Source organism: Perna viridis, chromosome 7 (genome assembly GCF_037379345.1).
Source record: "Perna viridis isolate PV_CMFRI_1.1 ecotype Kerala chromosome 7, ASM3737934v1, whole genome shotgun sequence".
Taxonomy (NCBI): domain Eukaryota; kingdom Metazoa; phylum Mollusca; class Bivalvia; order Mytilida; family Mytilidae; genus Perna; species Perna viridis.
In genome coordinates this window covers 26,083,145-26,108,465 of record NC_142451.1, presented here as the reverse complement: position 1 = coordinate 26,108,465, position 25,321 = coordinate 26,083,145, and the positions used below count along the sequence as shown (strand labels likewise).

Sequence of the window (25,321 nt, the reverse complement as noted above, 5' to 3'; positions counted from 1 at the left end):
AAGAGGTGGTAGGCACCACAGAGTTACCATTCATGTATATTGTTGGGTGTCTGAATGACATTAAAGAGCCAAGTAGCCAATTCTTTAATGACAAGGCCAGCAAACACAGATCAGTTTCATTATGTACTTTGTACCTGGTTTATTTAAAAAAAAATGTTCATGTTTTTTTTTTCCATCTTAAATTGACTTTCTCTAGTTTTAAAATGGGTTCCATCATTCCTCTTTTTTTTGGTGATATGTTCTCTTATCTCTTGAAATAGATGGTTACAGATCAAGGGCATTAGTGTTGCTGTCTTTTTTTACTTATTTTCCCATCTTCTTTGCTACATGTATGAAGTTAACTTTTTCAAAACATTTCTCCAACACTTGGGAGATATATAAAAATCCCCTTCCAGCACTGACAAGGGACTGAAGGTAGCTTTACAAACGAATTTTGTATCAAAGACCCTTGGTCTTTCATTTCCTGCTCAGTAGATGATTATGCACCGCTAGGTGCAATACAAAATCCATTCTTTACTAATGGGTTTCAATATTTTTAATGATGGAGGAACTTCAGGTTTCCCTTTCCTCTCATAAACCAAACTGGAGTTCTAAACATTTAATATAGGACCTGTTGATGGATAAACAGATGTATAACAGGCATCATAAAAAGTTAACCACACCATTTTAATGTTGACGTTTCTTTTTATTACATTTGTTTTAATGACTTTACAATGCCTATTTACAAAATGAATAGTTTTACAATCCAAATGATGAAATAAAAACAAGACAATGAAAGATTCACATATTTCATCCAATTTTTAAAGATAACACACACAAATCACAGTCTGAAACTAGAATAAAATTGTACTAACTCCATGTTCATTATACAACATATCTTTGTTCCCACATGATTAAGAGTCATTTCACAATGCATAACAAAAGCTGTCAATTCTCATTATCTTGCAAGACTTTTAACATCTCTATGTTTCTGGTCTATCTTCCTTCAACTGAAATAGAAAAGGTTAAATTATCATATATTTTAAGAATAAAAAAGAATCAATAACAAGTTCAGAATTTTCACTGAATTTAGTTCTTAGCAGATCCCTTTCATGTCAATATGCAAATTGGTCTAGTTGGCACAGTGTGTACCTGACAACTTTGCAATAGTTGAATTACCTGATAACTTCTTAACTATATGCCAACTTGCAACGCTTGAATTTTTAACAGTACAAAGATATTTCATTTCACACGATTGTTACAGAAAGGAGCCCCATTGCCCCATCTTACAATGAATTTTTCCTGTGAAATTTCACTTCCAACAACATAAAGTTGGATACATTGCCAGGGATGCCCCATTCGTACAGGAAGTTCATATATGACAGCACCCAAAATCACTTAAAATGTATGCCCCACCTTTAAGAAAGAAGGACCCCAATAAAAAAGGGAATAAGAGCATTTTTTTTTCAGGCTTTAGACCTTTATCTTCTAACTACACTCTGTTACTAAGAATGGTTGTTTCAAACTCCAGACTGTGATTTCTAGTTTTAGTCAATCCAAAGTCAATATCATCATTGCGGAACAAAACGTAAACTTGACATGTAATTTATCATGGTTAACTTGTATACCAAAATCATGCCATAATCTGCAAGAGTTTAAAAAAAAAGTCTGGAAAACTGTTATTTCTGTGAATTTTGCTAAGTTCATGGCATGCAATTTCCATAAAAGTCATCGGAGCAGAACTTAAGTTAAATTTTACCTATAACTTTTGGTGAACTTATATACCTAAAATTATGTCAATATCTTCACATGTTAAGAAAAAAAGTCCGGAAAACTTATTTCTGTGAATTTGCTAAGTTCAAGGCATGTAATTTCCGTAAAAATAATTGGAGCAGAACAGAAGTCAAACTTCACCTGTAGCTTCTCATGGTGAACTTGTATACCAAAAATCACCTTAATATTTGCAAGCATTTAACAAAAAGTTCAGAAAACTGAAGATGGACTGACGGACGAACCAAAAACATTATACCCTTTGCAACTTTGTTGTGTGGGGTATAATAACAATGTAGCATTGTCTACAGCAAGCATACTTACTGTAGGAGGAAATGTCAATTTCATCAGGCAATTCAGTGATGTTGACTTCAAATCTTTCTTGTACATCATTCAATACTTTAACATCGGTTTCATCAGAGACAAAAGTTATGGCTAAACCCTTCGTACCAAATCGACCAGCTCTTGCAACCTGCAATGGAAAATTAATTTGATGGAAACCCCAATGGATAACCTTACTGTACAATATAATGAACAACAATTAGAATACAAAAGAAATCTGTGAGCCAATGCCCACTAGAGATAATGAAACTGACTAACAGGATGTTGTCTACAGTATAGTTCTTGTGTCAAAATAATAAGTGGCTGTGACAAGAAGTTGCAGAGAAAGCTGTTCCCCTCGTTATCATATTTCAAATCAATTTGATTCCTGCATTGAATATTTCAGCAATATTTTATTTTTTTTCATCAATACAGAGAACTTCTAATTTAATATAACTACCCTGTGCAAATATGTGTCGGAATCTTCAGGCATGTCATAGTTGAAAACAATGTTAACTCTTTCAATATCCATTCCTCTACCAAACAAGTTGGTTGCAACAAGAATTCTTTTTTGGAAATCTTTGAATTGTTGATATCTGGACAACCTGTAATAGAGAAAACAGCATTCAACAATGAGCATGTTGGCCTAAGTTAGCTTGCTTTTTTAACTATTTGTTCGTCTGTCCTTCAGATTAATATGGCAATTAATTTCAGTCAATAATTATTTTGGTTTGTAATTAAGACATGTTGACTTGAACCAATAACTATTTTTAGTACAACTAAAATGTATAGTGTGCCATATTTTGTTGAATGCAATCAAGTTAACCTTTTCCAAAATTATGCCCGTCTTACAGGTGTACAAGTCATTGGTCTGAAGACAACCTAAACTATATTAAAATGTGTTAACACAAGGTCAAATGCTTATTTAATGATATTTCAATGAACAGTCCATTTATGTATTAGGACACATGCAGCAAAAGGTTTAGGAGTCCATGCAAGCCCATAAACTTACCTTTCTTCTTGTGTCATGGCTCTGTGAATAGCAATGGCTGGGAAATTCTGTTCAACTAACAGCTGTGCCAAAGCCATACAACGTTGTACAGACTTGACAAATATTATGACCTACAAGACAAGATACATTGTCATGTAACTCGCACTTAATTTGATGCAGATACACATAATAAAGTAAATTAAAAAGAAGAATTATTATGTATTCTAATCACAAGATTATCATGCTTATAGCTGTTTTTGATTGGTCAAGGAACATATTTGCCATAAAGTTCATACTTGCATGAAATTTGCCAGATCGTTCTTACATGCATTAACGCCAGTCAACATGAAACCAATATAGCAGTCGTGTAGTTCAAAAGCGTGCAAGAACGAACTTAACGGCATAATATAGCCATAAGAATAGTTTAATACATCCACATTGATTTTACCAGTCAAGTTTGTTTACAGAAATCAATTTTCAGCTCGGGGAAAGAAACTTGTAAATCTTATCTAACTACCTGTTAATTCGCCCCAAATTTAAATTGTCCCACAACTAGATTTTATAAATACATTAACCAGTCAACACATTTAAAAAATAATTCACAAATGTTGGGATAGAATTATAAGGATTAAACAGTTATTTTCAGTCGTTCATGCATGTATAAATGGATCTCTCCACTCCCAAACATTACATGAATGGCCTTTGGCTGTTCATTGAGTTTGGGAGCTCAGAGATCCATTCATACATGCATGAACAACCCAAAATAGCTGTTTAATCCAATACTTTACAACAAAAAATCAAATTATTCACTACAACTTTATTCATTGTATTTAACTTGTACTGTTTAACATGTAGCAATTTAATAACAATTTCAATACTTCCATTAATGAAACAAAGGTTACTCAAAGTAATTCTACATGTATATCATTAACATTAGGCTCTTGGGACAGAACACTTGCTTTTTTTTTCAGCAACTATAATATCTAATAAAATTTATGTTTTAAATCTGGATATCTTGTTAATCTGGTTTTCACTCATATCACAAGTATTTCAAAGTTCTCTTATTGACAAGCTATTTGTTTCATGTAAAATAAAAAAAAAAAAACTTTAGACACAAGTGTGGGTTTCTTCCATTGGGTTTTGCTCCAGCACTCCTGCCAATGTAAGAACTCCTGATCAAACCCACAAAAGGCAACCTGGTACTTGTACAGTCCACCCAAGGTTCGAAACTGGATACATGTAAATAATAAAATTTCAAGCCAACCTGATTGAATTCTAAAACATCAAGCAACTCAAATAATTTTCTGTTCTTCTCATTATCTTTGAGTTTGACATAATGTTGCTGGAGACCATGAAGGGTCAACTTGGAGTCATCATCCACATAGACTTCCATAGGCTAAAATAGCAAAAATCGAGAGCATGCATGGTAAGAACAATACCCAGTTAAGACCAAAATAAATATTTGAAAACATTAAATATTAAAATGGTCCACTACAAATATGCAAGATTTAAAGAATATTTTAAACATAACTTGGTTGCTAAAAATTATTTAGTATTTATTTAAATGAATATCATCTCTTTGCTTCATGAAGATTCTTTGATACTTTAAATCATGATTATTTTTTTTCCGTGATTCTCATTTTGTCAGCACCTTACATATGCTAACAAGTGTAAGGAACATTAGTTTAATCTGCATTTGGAAAGCTCTTGTGCACAGGAAATGTACCACAGTATTGTCTTCAGCATATTTCACTTGTGATCAAACATGATTCCTGCAATTAAGTAGAACTAAATTTATTGTGAAAATATGTTTCTTCTCGTCACTGTATTAAGTCTTTCGAGACATTAAAATCCAAAGACTTGAATGAAGTTAAAATGTCACTTTGATCTAACAGTCCATATGGATATCCTCTTCATCTGTCAACGAGTGAGACACACTTGCCCATCGCTTTGAGAGCTCAGGGAACTTGTGTGCCTCAGTCATTAAAGCTGTCCTCTGTTGAAACTGAACGAATTTACGAGGAGACTAAAATATCACCTACCAAACAAAAATATCTGTACAGCCACCAAAACCATATTTCACCATAGGCACTATTAAACCCTCTCAATCAGAATGAACACCAACACCTGCTTCTACTGTATCAGAAAATTTCATTAACAGGACTTGAAACAGCCATCATATGAAGATTCCAGCCCAAGCGTAGAAATTTCAGATTCAGACAACACCAACAAAAAGCTACAGACAGCCTTAACTTCCTGCCTCTTTCAATATAGGTACCACATAATTATAACTTATTTCAAATCAACAGGCTAAAACTCAAATTTTCATTAGAAATATTACAGAGCTTCAATATCCTGTCGTAACTTATAACCAGAAATATACTAAATGTTAGCAATACAAAAGAATTTATGCAAGATGGGGCAAAACTATTGACTTGTGTTCACTTAAATAAGCTGCTATCCCTTTCTGAAGTCTGCACTGACATTCATCCATTTATATTTACTAAACCTAATTCAGTAGTGCTACTAAATGTTCAAATCAAATCCAAGCCAATTTTAGTTTGTTATCCAGAAGCTACCAGAACCTTCTCAAATATTACAAATCCACAAACTAAATTCAACAAACTTTTTCCATTTTGAATAATGTCCGAACATAGTATTAGTCGGTGGATTGAATTTTCCAATTATGGTATGGCATACCACTAACACCTCTAAAAGACCCTCTCTATCACTGGTCTTTTGAGTGAACTTGTAGAGCTGGAATTGCACAAAGAACTTTCCAACGCAGATTAATTTATCTTCTTTATCCATGAAGACTTTGACCATTAAAGTTGAAACAGGTAAAGGTCCTCAACCACAAAATCTTCTGCGTTTGAGGTGATAAGGATTAATTACATCTTGCATGAATCGTTTGCAGACTGCCCTGATATCTTTACTGAGGGTGGCACTGAACATCATAACTTGTTTTTCATGTGGTGTTGCTCTGAAAATGGACTGCACATCGGTTCTCATATCTGAAATAACAGAGTGTACATGTAAGATAATAATCTATTAAACAGTGGATACATTTGTAATTTAGTAACATTCACTGTATATGACTGTTTGCAATTAAGTAATTTACTATCAACTTAACTACCATGAGTGACAAACACATGTAATCCATCGGAGTATATTGTCTTGTTCTTAAAAACTTTAGTCAAGCAGTTTCAGATAAATGTTACTTTGATTTTGTTTCAAATACAATAAAGACATGTAGGTAGCAGAAAATTTAGAAACAGATGAAACGAATCTGACACTATATATACACTGTAATGGCATTAGTGAGAGAGCTCACAAAAAAAAAAAAATGTTGTTGTTTTAAATCAAATGTAGCTTAAAGAGTTATTTCAATACTACAAATAGCTCCAAAAACTTACCCAGTTCAGCTAACATTTTGTCACATTCATCAAGTATGAAGTGTTTCACATTCTTTAAATTCAGGACTTTGCTGTTAAGGAGAGCCAGTATTCTACCAGGTGTCCCTACAACAATATGTGGACAATTTTTCTTCAGAACTTCTTCATCCTTCTTGATATTCATTCCACCAAAGAACACAGCAATTTTAGTTGTGTTCATATATTTACTGAATCGTTCGTATTCTTTACTTATCTGAAAGGCTAACTCTCTGGTGTGAGCTAACACAAGGACAGACACCTAAAACAGACAAAACAAATATGTACATTATTGAACATCACACTGTAATGAAAAAGTGCCAACTTAAGAAGTGAAAGGACAGTCCTTCTAAGAAACTACCATCAACAGCCATTTTTCTTAACAAAATCTTAATGGTATAACAGTCAAACTGTAGCTCTAATGTGATAATCTTATATGGTTATGAACTAGCCACTTCATCTTATCCCCCCGTGCAGGTCCGGGTGATAAAAGAATAGGCCTGCAGCAGCGCTAAGCTTGTCGTATAAGGCGACTAAATAGTGCTCAGAAACCTAGCCGGGGGCTAGGTGCTCTGCCCACAGAGCAACTGGGATGTGTGCCCCAGGTGGTGGAATGGGGTACCCCAGGCGTGTTACATGCTGGGGTTGTCAGGCTATAACACGGAAAACCTGACCGCAAACCATAGTGGTGCACCGTGTTGGGAAAGATGCCATGTTCCTCGCACGTTAAAAAACCCTGTTGTGGTATTCGATAGGAGTAGGAACCTTTGCGCTCCGCCACAGGAGGCTAAATTGCCCGATCTTACCCATCCCCCTTTTTCCAGTGGCAATCAAAATTTGTCGACCCTATTATCCTTGTGACCCATCCTTTTTTCATTTCATGTTCATTGTCTGAATATAGCTGAAATATTGCTGCTCGGACGTTAAACCCCAACAAACAAACAAACTTCATCTTATGATTTTAAATATAATTTACAAGAGACTTAATTTGACATTTCTTTAAGCAAGACTAGTCACCTGTGCTGATTACTTGAGAAGAGATACAATGCAATGAAACATACTTGAGATTAGTGTTTCTGACTAATTTTAGTGTGATCCAAAGGTATTAAATCTGTTACAATGTATCTCTGTCAAAGGTGCAGCAAAATTGAGAAAAATACCAAACAGTATCAATATTCTAATACCTGTCCATCAACTGGCTCTAACTGCTGGAGTGTAGCTAAAACAAAGACTGCAGTTTTCCCCATACCAGATTTAGCTTGGCATAGGACATCCATAGACAATATTGCTTGAGGTATACATTCATGCTGCACTGTAAGGTAAATGGAAATAAAATTAGGGTAAACACAAACTATCTCTGAACTTTCGTCAATTATTTCATGTGTGTAAAAATTTCCATTTATTTGCTATCAACAAGGTCCACCAACACATTTACAAACCATAAAAAATTGCCTGGTACAGTTATCTTTAAATAATTTACTACATGCACATGTATATATCACCTAACATGAATTCAACATTCAATGAAGTGCCAAGTTCCAAATACCTTCAGAGGGATGTTCAAAACCACAGTCAACAATGGCTCGCAGTAGTTCAGGTTTCAGCAAGAAGTCTCTAAACCCTGAACTGTGGATGGAAACATAGGTTCCTTTCACATCTTTCTTTGTGGCTGCATCACCAGCTCCATCACCTGCAGTTTCCTGATCCTCTTCTTCATAATCCAAAAGTTCTGCATCAGCATCTGCCATTTTAAGTTCTATAATGAAAAGAATAGCAGTATACAAACTCATGTTGAATTAAATTTGACAAAAAAATTGTACATATACATTTCTATATCTACAGCTAAAAAACTTTCATTATAGAATGAATCATGATCATTTAAGGAGGGACATTTGACCATAGTCCCCAAGTTTTCCATTACACTTGCTTTTCGTTACAAGAGACCAGAACTAAAGGTCATTAAAGCTGATATTTTAGTATAATGAATAGAAATAACCAGTCTTCTTTCGATTAATCCAAGGGGCATACATGTCAAGCTACATCTGATCTCTAAGGATTCAGCAAAACCTAAAGAATTCAAAATTTTAGTAGACAGTCTGCCACATGTGAATCACAACAAATAAATTAAAATCATTAAAAAAAAAGGAAAACCAACAGCTTTATTTTCAAATTACTATTTCCTTTTTTTTTTCCTTTAGAAGAATTTCATACTACAGAAAAAATATTGGGATTTCCGTAACTACAGAACAGTACATGAGGGACAATCTGTGTTAATCTGCAACACTACAGATATTCCCTCCACTCAAGGAAAAGCAAAATTTTGTCAAGGGAAAGGTTATAAGATAATGTTAGGAATGCATCCATATACCATGGTAAAAAATTAGAAATACAAGCGGATAGCCCAGACCATATTTTTGTCTTAATATATTCAATTTAACCCAAAAATTTGGTAGTAAAGCTGAAATCTAGTAGACATGGACTACTGCTAATTATGTCCCAGATATATTGAACTAATTTCCTCAGCTATACAATACACAATACGAAAGAGATTGCTTAGGATACTGACTATATTCACGGCCATCAATAGAAGCCAGCATCAACCAGCAGAATTGGACAGCTACCTGCTCATCTTATGACAGATAATCCCATTTTAAAAAATGTGTAAACTCTTTCACAAAATTTTTTATCAGTATATCTGCTACTTAAAATACTACTGTCATCTTCAACATTTTTATTTTTTTGTTGTACATACAAAAAAGTGCTGTATCATTCTAACAGTAATACATCGTCGAATATTAAATCTTGATGGAAAAAAAACCTCGATTTTTAGTATGTCTTCTGTTATTTGTCTATCATCAAAATATTTCTTCACAATGCATAAAATATCCCAATATGTACGATTGCAGCCATAAATAATGCCCAACTTGCCCTATAGCAAAGCACAAAAGTTGAGAAACTTGAATTTCCAAATGGATTTATTAATTTGCAAATTGACTGTTGGAAATTATGCTCGAGAAAAATACAAGGCTCATTCAGACTAGATTAAGCTTGGAATATAAACAATCTTACTTATTATACAAGTGCACAAATCAAACACTGCCTACCCTCTATTATAGTTCAAAATGTCAACAAAACAGGGTCTCTCGTGGAAAATTATCGAAACCAATAATAAATATAATTTTTGCAGCAAATTTGGTATCAGCATACAGGAAAATGATGCCGGAATCGAATTAGGTAGGTGTGACATGCACAATTTCAACTTGAAAGTTGTTACAAGCGGTTGAAAGGCGATACTCCGCGGTACCGCAAAATCTCCAACTTTTTGTATGGCACATCGTTCTGACCCCAACCCAACAGGATATCCACCCAACATATCAATATCCAAATAAAAAAGAGGAGGGTTGCAGGGTCAAGAGGAAATTCGGACTAACTTTCAGCAAAATGTGTCAAGACAATGGCGACTTCGACGAAGCCTCCCAGGGTTCACTGCAGATCATATCACAACAATACTCTATTAAATTTTAAAATCCAAGTAATTCCATCGCCTCTCCTCGTGATATAAATTATACAAAAAAATGATATACAAGCTTGAAGAAAACGCGTAACCCTTTTTCTGGGTACGAGTTTTTTTAATAATGGCGTCATTTCTGATTGTTGTGAAATCCGTGTAAAACAATGCAACAACCCTCAGTATCTGAAGGTAAAAACAATACATCTTACAAAAATATGTCTAAAACGGTTTAGGTACAACAAGAACGCAGATGATGTAAGTTTTCGTTCATGATGTAGGTGGATTAGATTTGCAATGTATTAACCTACCGTGATCTTTTACAGCTACCAGAAAGTACGAAGAACGACCTGCCGTTGACCAATCGGAACGTTTGTTTCTTCTGTGATCCTTTGTTGTGATATTATGGATTTCAAATGAAACGAATAATCGTTTATTTCAATAACTTTAACAGTATATTGAACGAAGAACTACAGTTGAACAATTGTTGATCTAAAAATGCTACAAAATTATCAAAAATGGTTTCTTTTTCATGTAACGACAGTTTTCATAGTTAAAAGTGTTTTTTATTGTTTACGAATAAAAGACCGAAATGTCCTTGGGACGAATTGAATTTTGTAATCCAATCAAATGACGGATAAGAAATCAATTGAAAATCTTACGGTTCAGGTGCGACAGTAATCAATGAACAGATGAGCTTTGATCATGACGAGCATTGAGGCTTGGAACAGCACCGATGGGTTACCGAGGCAATTTTTATCGTCCTTGCGGATCTTGTTCGATATTTTAGACGAGAAAAAATGTGGTTATGTAAGATTACAAGATATCGAAACACGCTGGCACGAAGAAGGAGTTAAGGGTCTTCCAAGTGGGGTCACTGATGCCCTTCGAAAAGTTGCCCCTCAAAATGGATATCTAAGCTTTGAACGCTTTGTATCTGGACTAAAGCTAGCTTTGCTTACTAGCAAAAATAAGAGTGACATTTCTGTACATGACAAAGAAAATAAAGACGCAAGGAAGTTGTCCGACAGACTTGCTAATCAAAATGACAATACCTACCAAAGAGAAAGACAGCTTCGCCAAAAATTAGCAAGTCAGTCAAATGAATCAGAACGTACAAAAACAAACAAATATCATGATTCAAATGTACTGCACAATTCAACAAATCAGAGATCTCAAAGTGCAGGCACGATAGCTGCTGTCCGACCTAATAATGCTCATTTTAAAATGTCTGCAGAAGGAAGAAGAAATCCTCCTCTTGAACAGAAAGTCTTTAGAGAGGCCCATCAAAGCACTAATTCAAGACCTCCACCGCGTCCAGAGAGAAATTCACCTCACAAGACTCAAGATGTTCCACCTAAGATTCCTCCTAGGGGTGATACAAGTAGAATGATAATAAATGAACTAAAAAATTGGCAGAGAAGGATGAATACAGGACAACAGTCAGTAGAGAAATCATCTAACGACATACCTCGGGATAAAACCCAACATGCTGCTCAAACTGATATTTATGGTAATTTCAATGAATTATGATACCATGTATATATACATTGTATGTACATGTATAAGTAAACCAGTAAGCATTAGTTCAGAAAATTACTTTTGTTTTCAATAATTTCCTTTTAAGGCTAAATACAAAATGTGGTGTCTTTCCTATTACCCTACCACCCTATTTTATTCAGTTAAACAAGGTGTACCCAAAAGTCTTTTTTGCCACTTTTTTGTTAGCACTGTTAAAATCAAAATGTTTCTCTCATAGTCACTCAATGTAAAGGACTAGTTAAATAGTCCCTTTAAATGAGCCTACATACCTGTCTTATTTATTTCAAAGGTGCAATTGGAAACGCCCATATTACCTTTTTTGGCCTAATCTAGAAAATGTTGTAAGACCTTACTTGAAGATCCTTTTTAGAGCTCACAGGGGCAGATCCAGACACTTTGAAAAGGACGGGTGCCAGCCAGGGTTTCTCAGATAAAGGGGAACCACTTATAACCCCCACCCCAGATCCACCACTGGCTCATTTGTTGACTTCTTGATTTGTTGTACATCTTAAATTGAATGGAAACAATCTGTGTTAGTTTCTTAATGCTATTTCCTTCGTTAAGTATATACTGAAATATAATTTTCATTTTTATTGTCTGCTGATATAAGGATCAACTTGGAAAGAATCATCATCCCCCATATCTCTTAATATCTCTCATCATAACTTAAAATAACCAATTGAATGTTCAAAAGTTGATTAAGATGGCTCATGACATGAGAATATTTTCATTTGTAAAATGTGCATGTATCCTCATGATATTTACTTGACCCACAAAAACCTATGTTTATTGATTTATAAACAAATTTTTCATTCATTTTTTTCAATATTTTTTTTCAGTAAACATTTCCCAGTTGAATGTTTCAGATCATACACCAACAGCTTCTAGTCATCTATCCAGTATTAAAAGGAGAGATTCTGCAAGACGTCATACACTCACAAGTGGTGTTGATACAAACATGGTAGTCTATCTGTTGTTTTTTAGTGCACTGGATTAAAGGTCGACATGATTTGTTATCTGTTTCTGACATCATTTGGTGGCCAGCAATTTAAATCTTTAAAAATTCTTCTCTATTAAAACCAGTGATCAGATTTATATAAAATTTTGCCATCATCAACTCTCTAGTAGTGTTACATGTATGATGGGCCTCTGTAAATGAGAAATTGATTTAATAATTTTTTGTCTGCTTGACCTTAAGTACTTATGTAATATGACCACTGTACTTCTACTTTTTCCAGGTGTAAGATTGGGCAATGGACATTTTTCTTGGTTCATGAAAGGAAAATGATAACTAGATTTTTTAATAAAAAAATCATCAGTATTGAAAGCATTAACTAACTATAACACAGACACTTGACAGCATTGTAAAAAATCCATTCCTGCCTTGGTTTAACCATGTATCATTCTTTCAAATCTATAGTGAAAGACATGAATTTAATCATCACAATTTGACAAGATTTAACATTCTTAATTGAAATACTTATTTTTTTAAAGGCATCATCTACTTTATGTAACAATGAACACTTGATGTCTGTAAACAATGAAAATAAGTTTTACTGTATAACTCTACTGTGATATTTATTTTATCACATTGCTTTTTATACTTTTTACTAAATTTAAATGTAAAGTTGATGGATTTAGGATTAGAACATACATTTCCTATGTGGGACGTGTGAAATATTTTCACAGAACAGAAGTGATATCTTTAATTTGAAGTGATAAAAGAAACCAAGGAGGCTGTTAGTGCAATTCTGAGTGGGAAACTTACATTAAGTGAAACAGTTCATTCTTCAACATTTTGTTCAAAGGTTCTAAAGAGTTGTCAAGGGAACCAGAATTTGAGCAGAAATAAGAAAAAAATATAATCCAAGGATAAAAACCAGACAGGGAAAACAAATGCCTGCAACAAAGAACATGAAATAAATAAAATAACATGTACAAATAAACAAATACAAATGAGCAATTTTAGACTCCACCAAAATCTGGGAGTATGCCCTCAGCATGAACCAGGTGCACTGGTAGGGTGTAAGAAACACTAAATGCACATGTTTGTGTTGTTTTATAGTATAAGTTTTCTCTGATCTACTGATTTTTTTATTTAAGTTGAAACGAGCAAAGCAGCTGGAAGACGAAAAACAAATACTAATGCAGGGCCTTGCCATGGTAGATCAGGCTAGAACATGGTACATTAAACAGATCAGATTGTTGGAAGAGAAACAGAAATATGTGGGGAAAGCATCACATAATGTAGGTATTATGAAACATTGCAATTTATTTTTTTTTGCCAGGCCATTCAGCTTTCTGTCTTGTCCACCCAGTTTTGTTTCATCTGGGAAACTTCAGGTTCCTTTACAGATTTTTATGAAACTTGCAGTGATTGAAGCAGTAGCAATAAGGGCCTTTGATTTCATAGTCATGGTAATAGTGTCAATGAATTTTTAAATGCAAATTTCCACAACAAGTGTTCTTGTAGTTTCCTTTAATTGATTTTGATGGAACTTGTGCAGGTTGACTCTTTGATCAGTAGGTCAAAGTTAAAGGTCAGTGTAACTAAATTCAATTACAGCAAGATTGGAACCCTTTTGGCAGAACTATCTTTTAGTTTCTAAAATTGTATGCAATAAGTGAATTCTTTGCTCATCACCTTTTTGAATTTTGTTTTATCATTTCTTTGTCATCTAATTTTGGATGAAGGGTGTATAGGTTCCAATCTTATCTCTAATATATGTATGTAGATATAGATGTGCATGTATCTCCCACCCTATATTTTATGATAATATTCTTCTCAAACCCCCAGAAAGCTTAATATTCACCCAATAAGTAGACTAGACTGATAAATAGACAAATTCATAAGGGATATAGTTATGATATTGTTGTCAAATCGTTAAGGATAGCATTTTAAATTTTGGTGTTAACATTGACTTGCTCATAGAGTCATACATAAAAAGTAACACTATATTTTTAAGCAAGTGATTTTTACAATTTAGCAAAGCATAGCTATTTAAATGTTTAGTTTTATAAGTGAGGTTTACATGCATCTAAAACATCATACCGGTACATGTGCAAGATGCATTCAATGTGAACTAAACATTTCATTTATTAAATAAACATATTAACAAACTTTATAAAAAAACTAGAGACGAATTGCAAAAATAAATAAGGACCTTAAATAAAACAATTGGAAAACAAAGTTAAATTTATTTGCTCAAATTTGCTCAAAATTGTTAGGACGTCTTAAGGAGGTAGAGCTAGGGTAAGAGACATAACTCTTGAAATCAGTGATATGTTTGTACGATTTTCAATATCACCAAAGCCGCCTTTCAACCTTTCTTTTGAAACAGAATGAAATCAGTCAAAGTTACTTTGATTCTTAAATGAGATTGATGTAAAATGGTCAATACAAACGTTCCAATGATTTGTAAGAGATGTGTCCCTTACCCTAGGTCTGCCACCTTAAGTAATGTTGATTTGTTTGTTCTAAACTCATATAAGTGTGGTATTTGCCTGTCCAACGAAGGAATACTGTGGCTCACTAATTGATGCTGGAATCATTTAATTATAGGATTACAATTTGGAAGCAATGCAAGAAAGAATGAACTTTGAGAAAGCTAGAATAGCTGAAGTTAACCATCAGATAAAGACATTGATTGATAGCACAGAAAAGGTATAGCTTATTAGATTTGTTAATCTCCCATAAACTTCTTCACTTGTTTTTATCATAAATGTTTACCAGTTTATGTAAGGAAGATCAATCTTGTTTGTTTTGGTTTAAGGTAATTTTATTTTGAGTTTTATTGGGGTCCTTCTACATGTATTTCTCTTACAAATTTACTTGGAATATCCAACATGGGGACGTGTTGGGTATGTGAGCGTGCTCACTAAGGTTCTTTAATTATTTTCAAAAATTTCAATATATTCAACTTCACCCTCCTACAGATCACACTTGCCTTTATATGTTACAATGGGCAAGATGTTTTCTGCTTCTAAATTATATCACACTTTTATTTGATATTTTATCTTTCTGTACACTTATTGTAAAAACCATTGAGTTTATTTTTTTTAAAGTCCTTGTGTGAATCATAAGTTCCTGTGATATATTTTTAGGGGTTCCCCTCACACATAAACCTAGCAATGACTTTCTATGATATATTTTCAGGGATTTCCATTATTCATAAATTTAGCAATGACTTTCTGTGGTATATTTTCAGGGATTTCAATGCATTACACATGAATCTAGCAGTGAGTACTTGTGATATATTTTCAAGTATTCCCCTCACACATAAACCTAGCAATGACTTTCTACGATATATTTTCAGGGATTTCCATTATTCATGAATCTAGCAATGACTTTCTGTGGTATATTTTCAGGGATTTCAATGCATTACGCATGAATCTAGCAGTGAGTACTTGTGATATATTTTCAAGTATTCCCCTCACCCATAAATCATGCTATGAAGTCTGTGATATATTTTCAAGTATTCCCCTCACACATAAATCATGCTATGAATTCTGTGATAAATTGATATATTTTCAGGGATTTCCATTACACATGAATCTAGCAATGACATCTAGTCAACAGATGGAACAAAATACAATCAAACTGATAAAAGACCAGAACAGACAATTAACCAAGGTGGGTAATCAAGTCATTAAATTCTTGAATAAGTTCAGTTTAAACCATGACTAAGTAAAATGTAACTGAATGACTGGATACCAATATTGTTGTAAGTCAACCATGGCTGGATACCAATATTGTTGTAAATCAACCATGGCTGGATACCAATATATTTATTGATTTTAAACTACAGCCATTCTATCTGAGCTGTCAGATGGCATTGACTGTATATTTACAAGTGATATACAGTCACTGACTGGATATAACTTTCTGTTGTGACATCATAAGCGCTTCATTGTTTTGAAATTTCCAGAATGTCGCCTGCTTCAAATTAAGATTGTTTTTCATGCTTTAAATGTAATTTTTCTTTTAAAACTTTGTGGCAGTATACAGACAACAACAGTGCACTGACTTGATAAAAACTTTGATATACAAATTGAGCTTGAACCGGTGAAAATGCTCAGCAGAGCCTTGTACTTTCTCGAGATTCTAAGCCTCATCTGTGTATCAGTTTTATGTCAAGTCAGTGTCCAGTTATTCATACCATGTTTCACCCACTAACTGATTCTTACAGAGACTGACACTTTATTTATATGTACATATTTTGTATTTATTGCTATGTGACACTACATAAAAATATTATGTCTGTCTGTCTGTTGGTCATGGAGAATTTATTTCCATGGTCATTATATTATACTTAGTCCCAGTTAAAGGGTTGTTTCCTAAACGCTAAAATGCTCAGATTTTTGTGATTAGAATTGTTGTTTGACATGATTTTAGAAGTATTTAATTGTGGGGTGCTAATTTTGGATTATGTAATCGGTTTGTCGAAAAATGACAAAATAAGTTCTGCCAAATATAGGTTCTTGGCTTAAGTACTTAGTGCATTTTTTTGGTACTTTTTTATTTCAAAATAGCCAAATTTTACTATTGCCTAAATAACCCACTATACAGTATATTGTTTTCTGTTCTAGATCAGATAATAGAAAATGTCGGCAATAAATTTCTGAATTGGAATTTTTTGAAAACAAATTTCAGTCAGACTTAAGTTGTCAGTTTTTGTCAACTGTGAAACAGAAATGCTAGCTTTTTGGTAGGACTAAGTTTCTATGGTTTTCTGTATTCAAAGTAGGAATGTCTCATTCATAGGCAAGAACTTTGAAATTAAAACTTTCAAAGGCTAGATGTAAAGTAGTATTCCTTACAGCTTCTAAAAAGAGAAAGGTAGTCCAGATAAAAAATGTCAATCCAGCATGTAATAGGCAAACTTGAAGGCAATTAGCAAGAATTAAGATCTATTTAAGGAATATTGACAGAAAAATATAGGGCACTTATTAAACCCTTAAAAAGGAACAGTGTGCCCCAAGCTCTCCCAAAATGGTTTGTAGGGAACACCGTAAAGGTTGTTCAAGTTCATTATTGTCAGAGTTTATGAACTACCTGATAAAAAGCTAATTGTTTGCCTTTAATTATGGAAATGGACTACAACTTTTCTCTGAATACATTTTGAATGCTTTCTCTTAGATGTCATCTGCAGTAGAATGGTACTATACATGGTAAATCATGACGTTTTCAAACTCAGTAAGCAATTGTTTGTACTGGATGCAGTGTAAACAATAAAATATTTTAAAATTGCACTGTGAAATTTTTGATAGCACTCTTTAAAATGAACCACTGATAAGCAGTTTGTCTTGAAATACTTACACTGATTTCTCATATTCTTTTGTTTTTTTTTTTTCTAATTCTGTACCAGTTAGCAATCATTCCATTTCATGTACTTTTTATATTATTATCAGGTATTGGTTGGTTGAAATACTTTGTAATTTTAACAGGGATTTTTGGGATTTTAACAAATATTTGACATTGTCTACATTTAAAAGGGAGATTAAAAAAAAAGATTTTGGGAATTAGAATCCTTCATTTAGAAAACTAATGATTTTTTTTCTTAATTGTAATGACGTCTTAATTGTGCTACAATTATACATAATAAACCCAGAAATTTGTGTCCACACCCTACAAAAGACTTTACATTAAGCTATGTAGTATATTAAACTATAAATGAATGTATTAACTGAGTATGAAGTTGTTTCTTAGGTATGGACATAATTTCCTTGCCTGAAATAAAAAAAATATCAACAGAAAGTGACCAAAACATAGAAAATTGACAGATTGTCTGAATTTTGGTAAACTTCAAGCAATTAATTTGTCTTTTTAATGCAAGAATCGTAAGAAGTCTTTATGTTTTCTCATTTGTGATAGATTCGAGTCTCTAAATTCACTGTTAATTCTTTGTTAAACACTTTATGATTAATTGTCAGTTGTTTTTTAGGCCAATTATCTCCCTTCTTCTTTAATTGGAAGTACTGGTGAAGTGTTCTGAAATAAGGTTGTGGGGACTGGTTTGTGGTTACAATGGGGACAGCATTAGGCCTCAAAGGGACAGAAAAATGCATTTTTTGTCTAATTTTTCTCATTGAAATTAGCTTAAAATTAAAAGAAAAGATAACGTAGTAGGGTCATCCTTGGGGGATCAAGTGCTGAGAAATTCAATGGCTTATGCCCCTACAAGCCAATGAAAATGGATGGGGTGTTCTTATAGAATAGATGTCAATAAGGGTCATTTTTAAGTAAAGGGATAACAAACAAACAAAATTCTTGAAAAAAAGAACTATGATGTCAATTGTTATGAAATCATTCACTTTTTTGGTTATTTTCAGGAAATTAGTCAGAAGGGTGACAGAATAACACAGCTGGAACAAGAAAAGGCACAGTTAGTCAGAGAACTTTTTGAAGCACAATCTCGAAACAAAGTGGGCTATGACGATACCACATTTTCCTAGTGATCTCATGTTCTTATCAAATGATAGTGTTTCCTTTATTAGTATCATCTGTCATTTGTTCATTCCCGATTTTAAGATATGTTGATGATAGAATGTGTACTGTTAGTCTCATTCATTATCATGGAAACAATTTGTTTCAGTTTTCATAGAATATTTGGGCAACTTTGTGGCAATTTTAAACATCATGTATATAGTCAAGAAAATGGAATTTGTCAGCAATGACCTTTTTTGTGATATTTTTTCCTAGTGAAAATAAGTGGACTTGCCAAAACAAATTTTATTTAGTACAAATAACTTATGATGTGCCAACATTTTTTAAATGATATTGAACTGATGGGCAGTTTGACATTGTGACAAAAACTAGGAAAACTAGCCAATATCCAGTCAAATTTGTATATTCAAGTATTCAGTATACATTTGCCAAACCTTACTGTACACTGTCTTTAACTTGGTAGAGGCAAAATTAATTGTGTCAAATGGTTGGTCAGAGTTTGAAGATGCACTTTGATTTTAGTGGGAGATAAATGTATGATTTTCTAAAAAGTGCAGATCTGAGTGCAGAAATGATTATTATTATGTGAGATTATAGCATATGTAGACAGAAAAAACATCATTTGTTTGGTGGGTTTTTCTTAACCATGAATCACTTTACCATTGGCAGTGTCTGAATTTTATAAAGACTGGTACTTTATACAGGTTATGGTTGAATACAAGTTGTTGCTAAATTGCTAAAACAGGTTCGACTGTATTGGTTTTACATGCACTATGGTTGTAATGTAATGCCAGAAAAGTATTTTTTTTTTATTATTTTTTAAATTTTAATTAACATATTGATCTCATTTGTTGAACATTCCATTTATCAGGTATAAGAATAACAAATGTTTATAATGTGCTTAACCTTTTTTTCTGATTGAACAAATAGGATTATCTGTGCTCTTATCCTGTGCTGTCAAAATGAAAACTTTGTTTAATATTTTGCTCTAATATATTAGTATGAGGACTAAATCTAAATTCTTAAAAAGTTTATTTAAAGAATAGTAACTGCCATATAAATTCACTACCAAAGAGTTAATACCTAAACATTAATTATTTAACTATTATAAATGTATCTTGTGCTAATATGTTTATGTACATATTAGAAGCACACTTTCAAATTATACACCTTCTATAAATAGAATTTTTTCCTGGAATATTTTTAATCAGATTCTTTCTGATCTCAATGAAATTTACATAGTAATACACTGTCTTTGACTTAGTGTAGCCAAAATTCAATGAATAACTAAAATAAATATTATTTGAAGAAATTATCATGAACCAACTAGGAGAGACAATAACATCGTTTTTGGGCTCATTGTCTATTTTAGCTTAGATTTGACCAATTTTAACTTTAGTTTAGTGGTCTTTGTTAGATCTGAAGGACAGACTAGTCTTTATATTTTTTATTTCTGATAAGAAAATTGTATGTGTTCCATTATCTTAATAATGATATTAGTATTTATATGAATATTTAAGAATTTGTAAATGTTTATTTTATATGAAAGCTTTAAGTGTTTTTTAATCTCCAGAATGATGGTTAAAATTGAATATTATCTGGGGTAAATTGATTTTATATTGTGAACAATTAAGTTAATTTACTGTATGAGAGAAGTAAACAATATAAACAAGTATCTTGTAGTTTTATTTCTGTAATGCAGAGGTGTAGAGTTATTTCTTCATGAAAATTGATGGGACCAAATCTATAGATGGATTTTAAATTAAAAAATCAACAAACTGTAAATTTAAGAATCATAAAAAGGATTTATATAAACTGTAAAATTAAAGTCCTAAGGAGCCTGCCTCACCAACCTAGGATTGCTTTTATTATGTTAAATAAAGCTGTTTACAACTGATTAGATACCACAATTGACTTGATAGCTACAATGGAATACATTGTCAAACAGTACAAGATAATTTGGTGCTAACTATTGAAAACAGAACCAGACAAAGATCCAGTAGAATAGATTAAATGATGGCAATGATAGTAATCTCTTCCTTAAATAAATACAAAAATACCAATCATATTAAATTTGCTAATAGGAGTACGCCGTACACGTGTTTCATAGAGGAACCATTTGAACCAAATGCATACCAAGTTCATAAGAAAAATTACTTGCATACTGACGTATCCATAACCAAAACTATCAACCCAGTACTGAAAGTTACTACCATGTGCAATACATGGAAGAAACCTCCCGTTTCTTACCAGCTTTGAATTTCGTCCTACTGTGCATTTGGATAAATTATCTATGATATAATCCGGGTCAAACGGCCCCAGATCCAGACACTTTGAAAGGGGGTGCCAGCTGAGGTTCCTCAGAAAAAGAGGGGGTGCTAGAATATTATTTGCCATTTGTTGTCAATTTTACATATGAAAATAACAAACTTTCAACAAAAGGGGGGTGCCAACCCACGCACATTCCTCTGGATCCGCCCCTGTCAAATTAGTCTGACTACTGTGCTGATGAATACTGTTGGTATATAAATCTATTCTCCAAAACCAAACAAAAAAAAAAGAAAAAAAAAACAGATACAGCGACATATAATACAGTGCATGTAATAATGCAATTTAAAATACAGACAGGAACACATGGAGGGAACTCTGGTTATATAATCAAGCACAAAATAGCTTCCTAGGAGATTCTATCATTTTATTAATGATACGAATGGATTTGCGAAGCTTTATCAAGTCTGATGAATTATGACTATTTATAAGTTCACTAAGTTTGTCGATGTTCGGTCGGGTGTAAAATTTTGGTCCTCTAGCAGATACGGGACGCCGAATGGGACTCCTGTAGTTTAGTACTCAAAATTCAATTTTGCACTGACAAAAGTGAATTTTGTTCAACAAAAATGAATTCTGATTAACAAAATTTATAACATACTACAATTTTTCAATTTTGTGACACAGAATAGACTTTTGTCTCACAAAATTGATTTTGATTACAAAAAGATCAAGTCCCATTCGGCGCCCCGTAGCAGAGGCATCGACATAAAAAATATTGAAAATTTCGGCATGTTGTACACATGTTAACAAAGCATAGTTAAAAAACATCAGAACTGCTCAGCCCAAAAGGGGGTGAGATACTCTAATTTTCTATCCATGCATAGGATAGATCAAAGGAAATAAAAATTCTCCAAACGATAATTTTGTAGTATCCACATCCCCACCAAAAATATAACTTTGAAAAGACACCCAAAAAGTATCACATTTATAAAAGTGTGGTACTTTTTGGGTATGTGTGTGTGTGTGTATGTGTGTGTGTCTCAGAATTGATACAGGGAAGATAATGTAAACTTTTAGAAGGGTCTGAAAATTCCCAACGATGTTATAACTGTCAAATTTGCGAGGCAAATTTTTCGTCGTTCCCCCGCGGAACTCGAACTTGTACCGCTGTGACATCTATGGCAACCCCGCCTGCACAAAGTCCAGCGCCCTAGACCACTCGGCCAGCTAGGCTTTAAAATTTAGCCTTCACTGGCCGGGTCATTCCTTCTCGTAGGATTAATCTAGAGCTGTAACTTAGTGCACGATGTATGGTAGGTAGTACGGGACAGTTCATCTAGGTGTTATCTGCTGAGATTCTTAGCAAGAAGCATTTTAAGACTTTATGACTAGGAACATGTAGTTATAGTATGCATTGCTAATTCTCTCAATGAAGGAAATAAAAGGATTAAACGAGCGTATCACACTGTCTCACTATACATAACAGATTGTTATCATTTAATCAGAGAACACACCGGAAATCCAAACTATAAATCGAACAAAGTTTTCAAACAGTATTTCGTAATACTAGTACTGAAATGTTTATATAACTTTTTTTCTAATTTGAAAACGAGAATTTTATAGAATAGACGCGATGAACACAACAAAGTTCACGTACAAATGTATTCTTTAATCGGAGTTAAAAGTAAATAATTAATGGTCATATCATAAAATACTCCAGAGCTTTTATAATCTTCTTGTATTAGTTCTACGTGGTCTTTTATTTTTTGCCTATTTTTCAATCATTCTCAGTTGTCTCCTTGTCTTGAACCACTGAATAGAATGCGGCTTTACTTTACATAGATCACCATGATCATGCAGTGGTCTTTTCTTCAAACTGGAGCTTGAAATCTTATCTTTTAACCATTGCTTACAAATGACGATGGCTACATTGTCTTTTTTACATGTACTCTGTTTGGATTGCAGCTTATCTTCGATGGAGTCACATTCGCCAATGGTTTTCATGCCTTTTCCCACTATATGGATTCTTTATTATCTTTGCATGGTCAACCTTTGTCAAATGTCTTTGACCATAGCATGATCAAAATTCATTTTTGCACGGATTACGTTTTCAAACAGCTCCCCTTGTCTTCACATTGTAAGGATTGCAGTCTACCTTTTTATGGCTCATCTTAGAGTATATGATGACGGTTGTTTTATCAATGATTTGCTTAGGTGATCGGTATGGCTTGTTTTTGCATGTATCATGACAATAAAAAAAATAACCAAACTGTTATGATAAAATCTCTGCAATATTCAAAAGGAAAGTCCGTGTAACAAATGGCAATATCAGGGTAAACCGGAAAGTGGGAAACCATCTAAATGGTCCTGACTTGGTACTGGCATCTAAAAAATGAAGAGTGGATTGAGCCAGGTTTTATAGCGCTCTTAACCTCCCGCTTCCATTTCGGTTCATCATTATCAATATATTTCAACAATCAAAGTACTCATGCACTGAATAAATTTATTTTGATTGTTTGAGTTTTTACGCCTAAAATAATCGTCAAATTACAAAAATATGGGATAAATGGATAGTACAGGGATCGAATTCAAACGTGACACAAGCTTATTATTATAAATGGTTAATATTGAACTCTTTGTTTTAATTTTAATTTCACATTTCTGATTACGAAGGACATTTAAAAACTAAACACACACACACACACACACACACACACACACACACACACCAAAATTCATGATGCATCGTAGCAGTGCGCTAGTTTGCGTAATATTCAAGTTCGATATCGGTTTCCTTGGAACACTCAGATGAATGAAGACGAAACTTTCCGACAAAGTGCATTCCTTGTTCTTAAATTTTCAGGTCGATATTCATATTATTTGCCCCTCACCTTTGATTTTCAGCTCAGATGGGTTAGTTATGTACTTTCAGTATTTTTACAATTCAGGTTATTCTGGACTTTTTGTAAATCGCTGTATATAGTTGTGTTTTGCTGATGTCCTTTTGATACTTAGTTTTCGTCATTTTATAATAAATGACCTTTTTCAATTCATATATTGTGTTGTGTCTTTTTATAAAAATCAAACAAAGCGGAAGTTATATTCAAGAAGGGAAGGTGACAAAAATCCAACATATCGAGCTCCAGTTCGAAACTTCTCTTAAATCATTCAAACTTAAGCCACAATCATTGAAATAAATCATATCTTTACATACATGTTCCTCTATACTAGCTACATTTCTCAGTTGATAAGCTTTATAGCTCAAGTGCTAAAAGTTATTCCATAGACGCCTATGTGTCATGTAAAAGCGCTGGGCACCTAGTTCCAGAGACACATACATTAACATTAACGATAAAGTCTTAGAATATATTTTCACCAATCGTGTCTGGTGCAGGAAACATGCCATGCACTTTTAAGGCCCTGGAGCACCTACAGCTCTATTGCAAAACATACACATAGCTAAAACAGCCAGATTGAATGATTATTGCAAAAAACAATAACGCAAATTTGCAGTCTTTTAATATCAGCCTTGTCTATCAGGTTGGACAAGGCTACCATATCGACGGACACTGTTACAACGTACAAAACACCCGTTCATTCAAACGTGAAAGATAAAAGAATTATATGGGAACCATTGATGTTATATTGTACAATTTTTTTTATTTTTTTTTTATTTGATGAATGCATTTTCTAGTTTAATTTCACGTATCAATTTAAAATTCAATGTTGATAAACATTCGTTTTTTGAAAAAATTATGCGTTGTTGAATTTGACTTTCTGTACAAACATTTTGAATAGAATACACCATGGCAATATCGTTTCGTTTAATTACCTTGGACGCTTACCCTACCGGTGCACCTGGTCCATGCTCCCATTTTTAGTGGAGTCAGAGTTGCTTATCTGCTTTTGTTACTTTATATGTATGATTTTAGTTATTTGTGTTCTTTGTTGTGTATGTTTCCCATGTCTGGTCTTTGTCCCTGGATTACATTCTTTTGAAGGTCGTATTATATTTATTTATTATTCCGTGCTAACTTAGTCCTTTAGATATACTAGTTTTT

General features: G+C 33.3%; 2 protein-coding genes across 5 annotated transcripts; one reads left to right on the top strand and one right to left on the bottom strand.

Annotated features, from left to right (window-relative positions):
• Positions 1-664: 664 nt before the first annotated feature.
• LOC148612019 (spliceosome RNA helicase DDX39B) lies at positions 665-10,340 on the bottom strand. Of its 2 annotated transcripts, none has more exons than XM_088593107.1 (10): positions 10,213-10,340; positions 8,039-8,248; positions 7,677-7,804; positions 6,478-6,754; positions 5,957-6,075; positions 4,326-4,457; positions 3,083-3,192; positions 2,531-2,675; positions 2,074-2,221; positions 665-989 (listed from the first exon to the last, which is right to left on the bottom strand). In XM_088593107.1, the coding sequence occupies exons 2-10, from the start codon at positions 8,238-8,240 to the stop codon at positions 976-978; spliced, it is 1,275 nt and encodes a 424-aa protein (XP_088449233.1). In that variant the 5' UTR covers positions 8,241-8,248; positions 10,213-10,340; the 3' UTR covers positions 665-975. The 2 variants fall into 2 exon arrangements, with proteins under 2 accessions (XP_088449233.1, XP_088449232.1); XM_088593106.1 differs by having other exon boundaries at positions 10,312-10,340.
• A 288-nt stretch (positions 10,341-10,628) lies between these two features.
• On the top strand, positions 10,629-20,662 carry LOC148612018 (suppressor APC domain-containing protein 2-like). Of its 3 annotated transcripts, XR_015924294.1 has the most exons (7): positions 10,629-11,513; positions 12,382-12,503; positions 13,646-13,789; positions 15,105-15,206; positions 15,751-15,781; positions 16,077-16,175; positions 18,875-20,662. XR_015924294.1 is itself a non-coding variant. In XM_088593105.1 (6 exons), exons 1-6 carry the CDS (start codon positions 10,706-10,708, stop codon positions 18,995-18,997), a joined length of 1,371 nt encoding a protein of 456 aa, XP_088449231.1. In that variant the 5' UTR covers positions 10,630-10,705; the 3' UTR covers positions 18,998-20,662. The 3 variants fall into 3 exon arrangements, 2 of the variants coding, with proteins under 2 accessions (XP_088449231.1, XP_088449229.1); XM_088593105.1 differs by lacking the exon at positions 15,751-15,781 and having other exon boundaries at positions 10,630-11,513; positions 12,409-12,503; XM_088593103.1 differs by lacking the exon at positions 15,751-15,781 and having other exon boundaries at positions 10,631-11,513.
• The last annotated feature ends 4,659 nt before the right edge of the window (positions 20,663-25,321 follow it).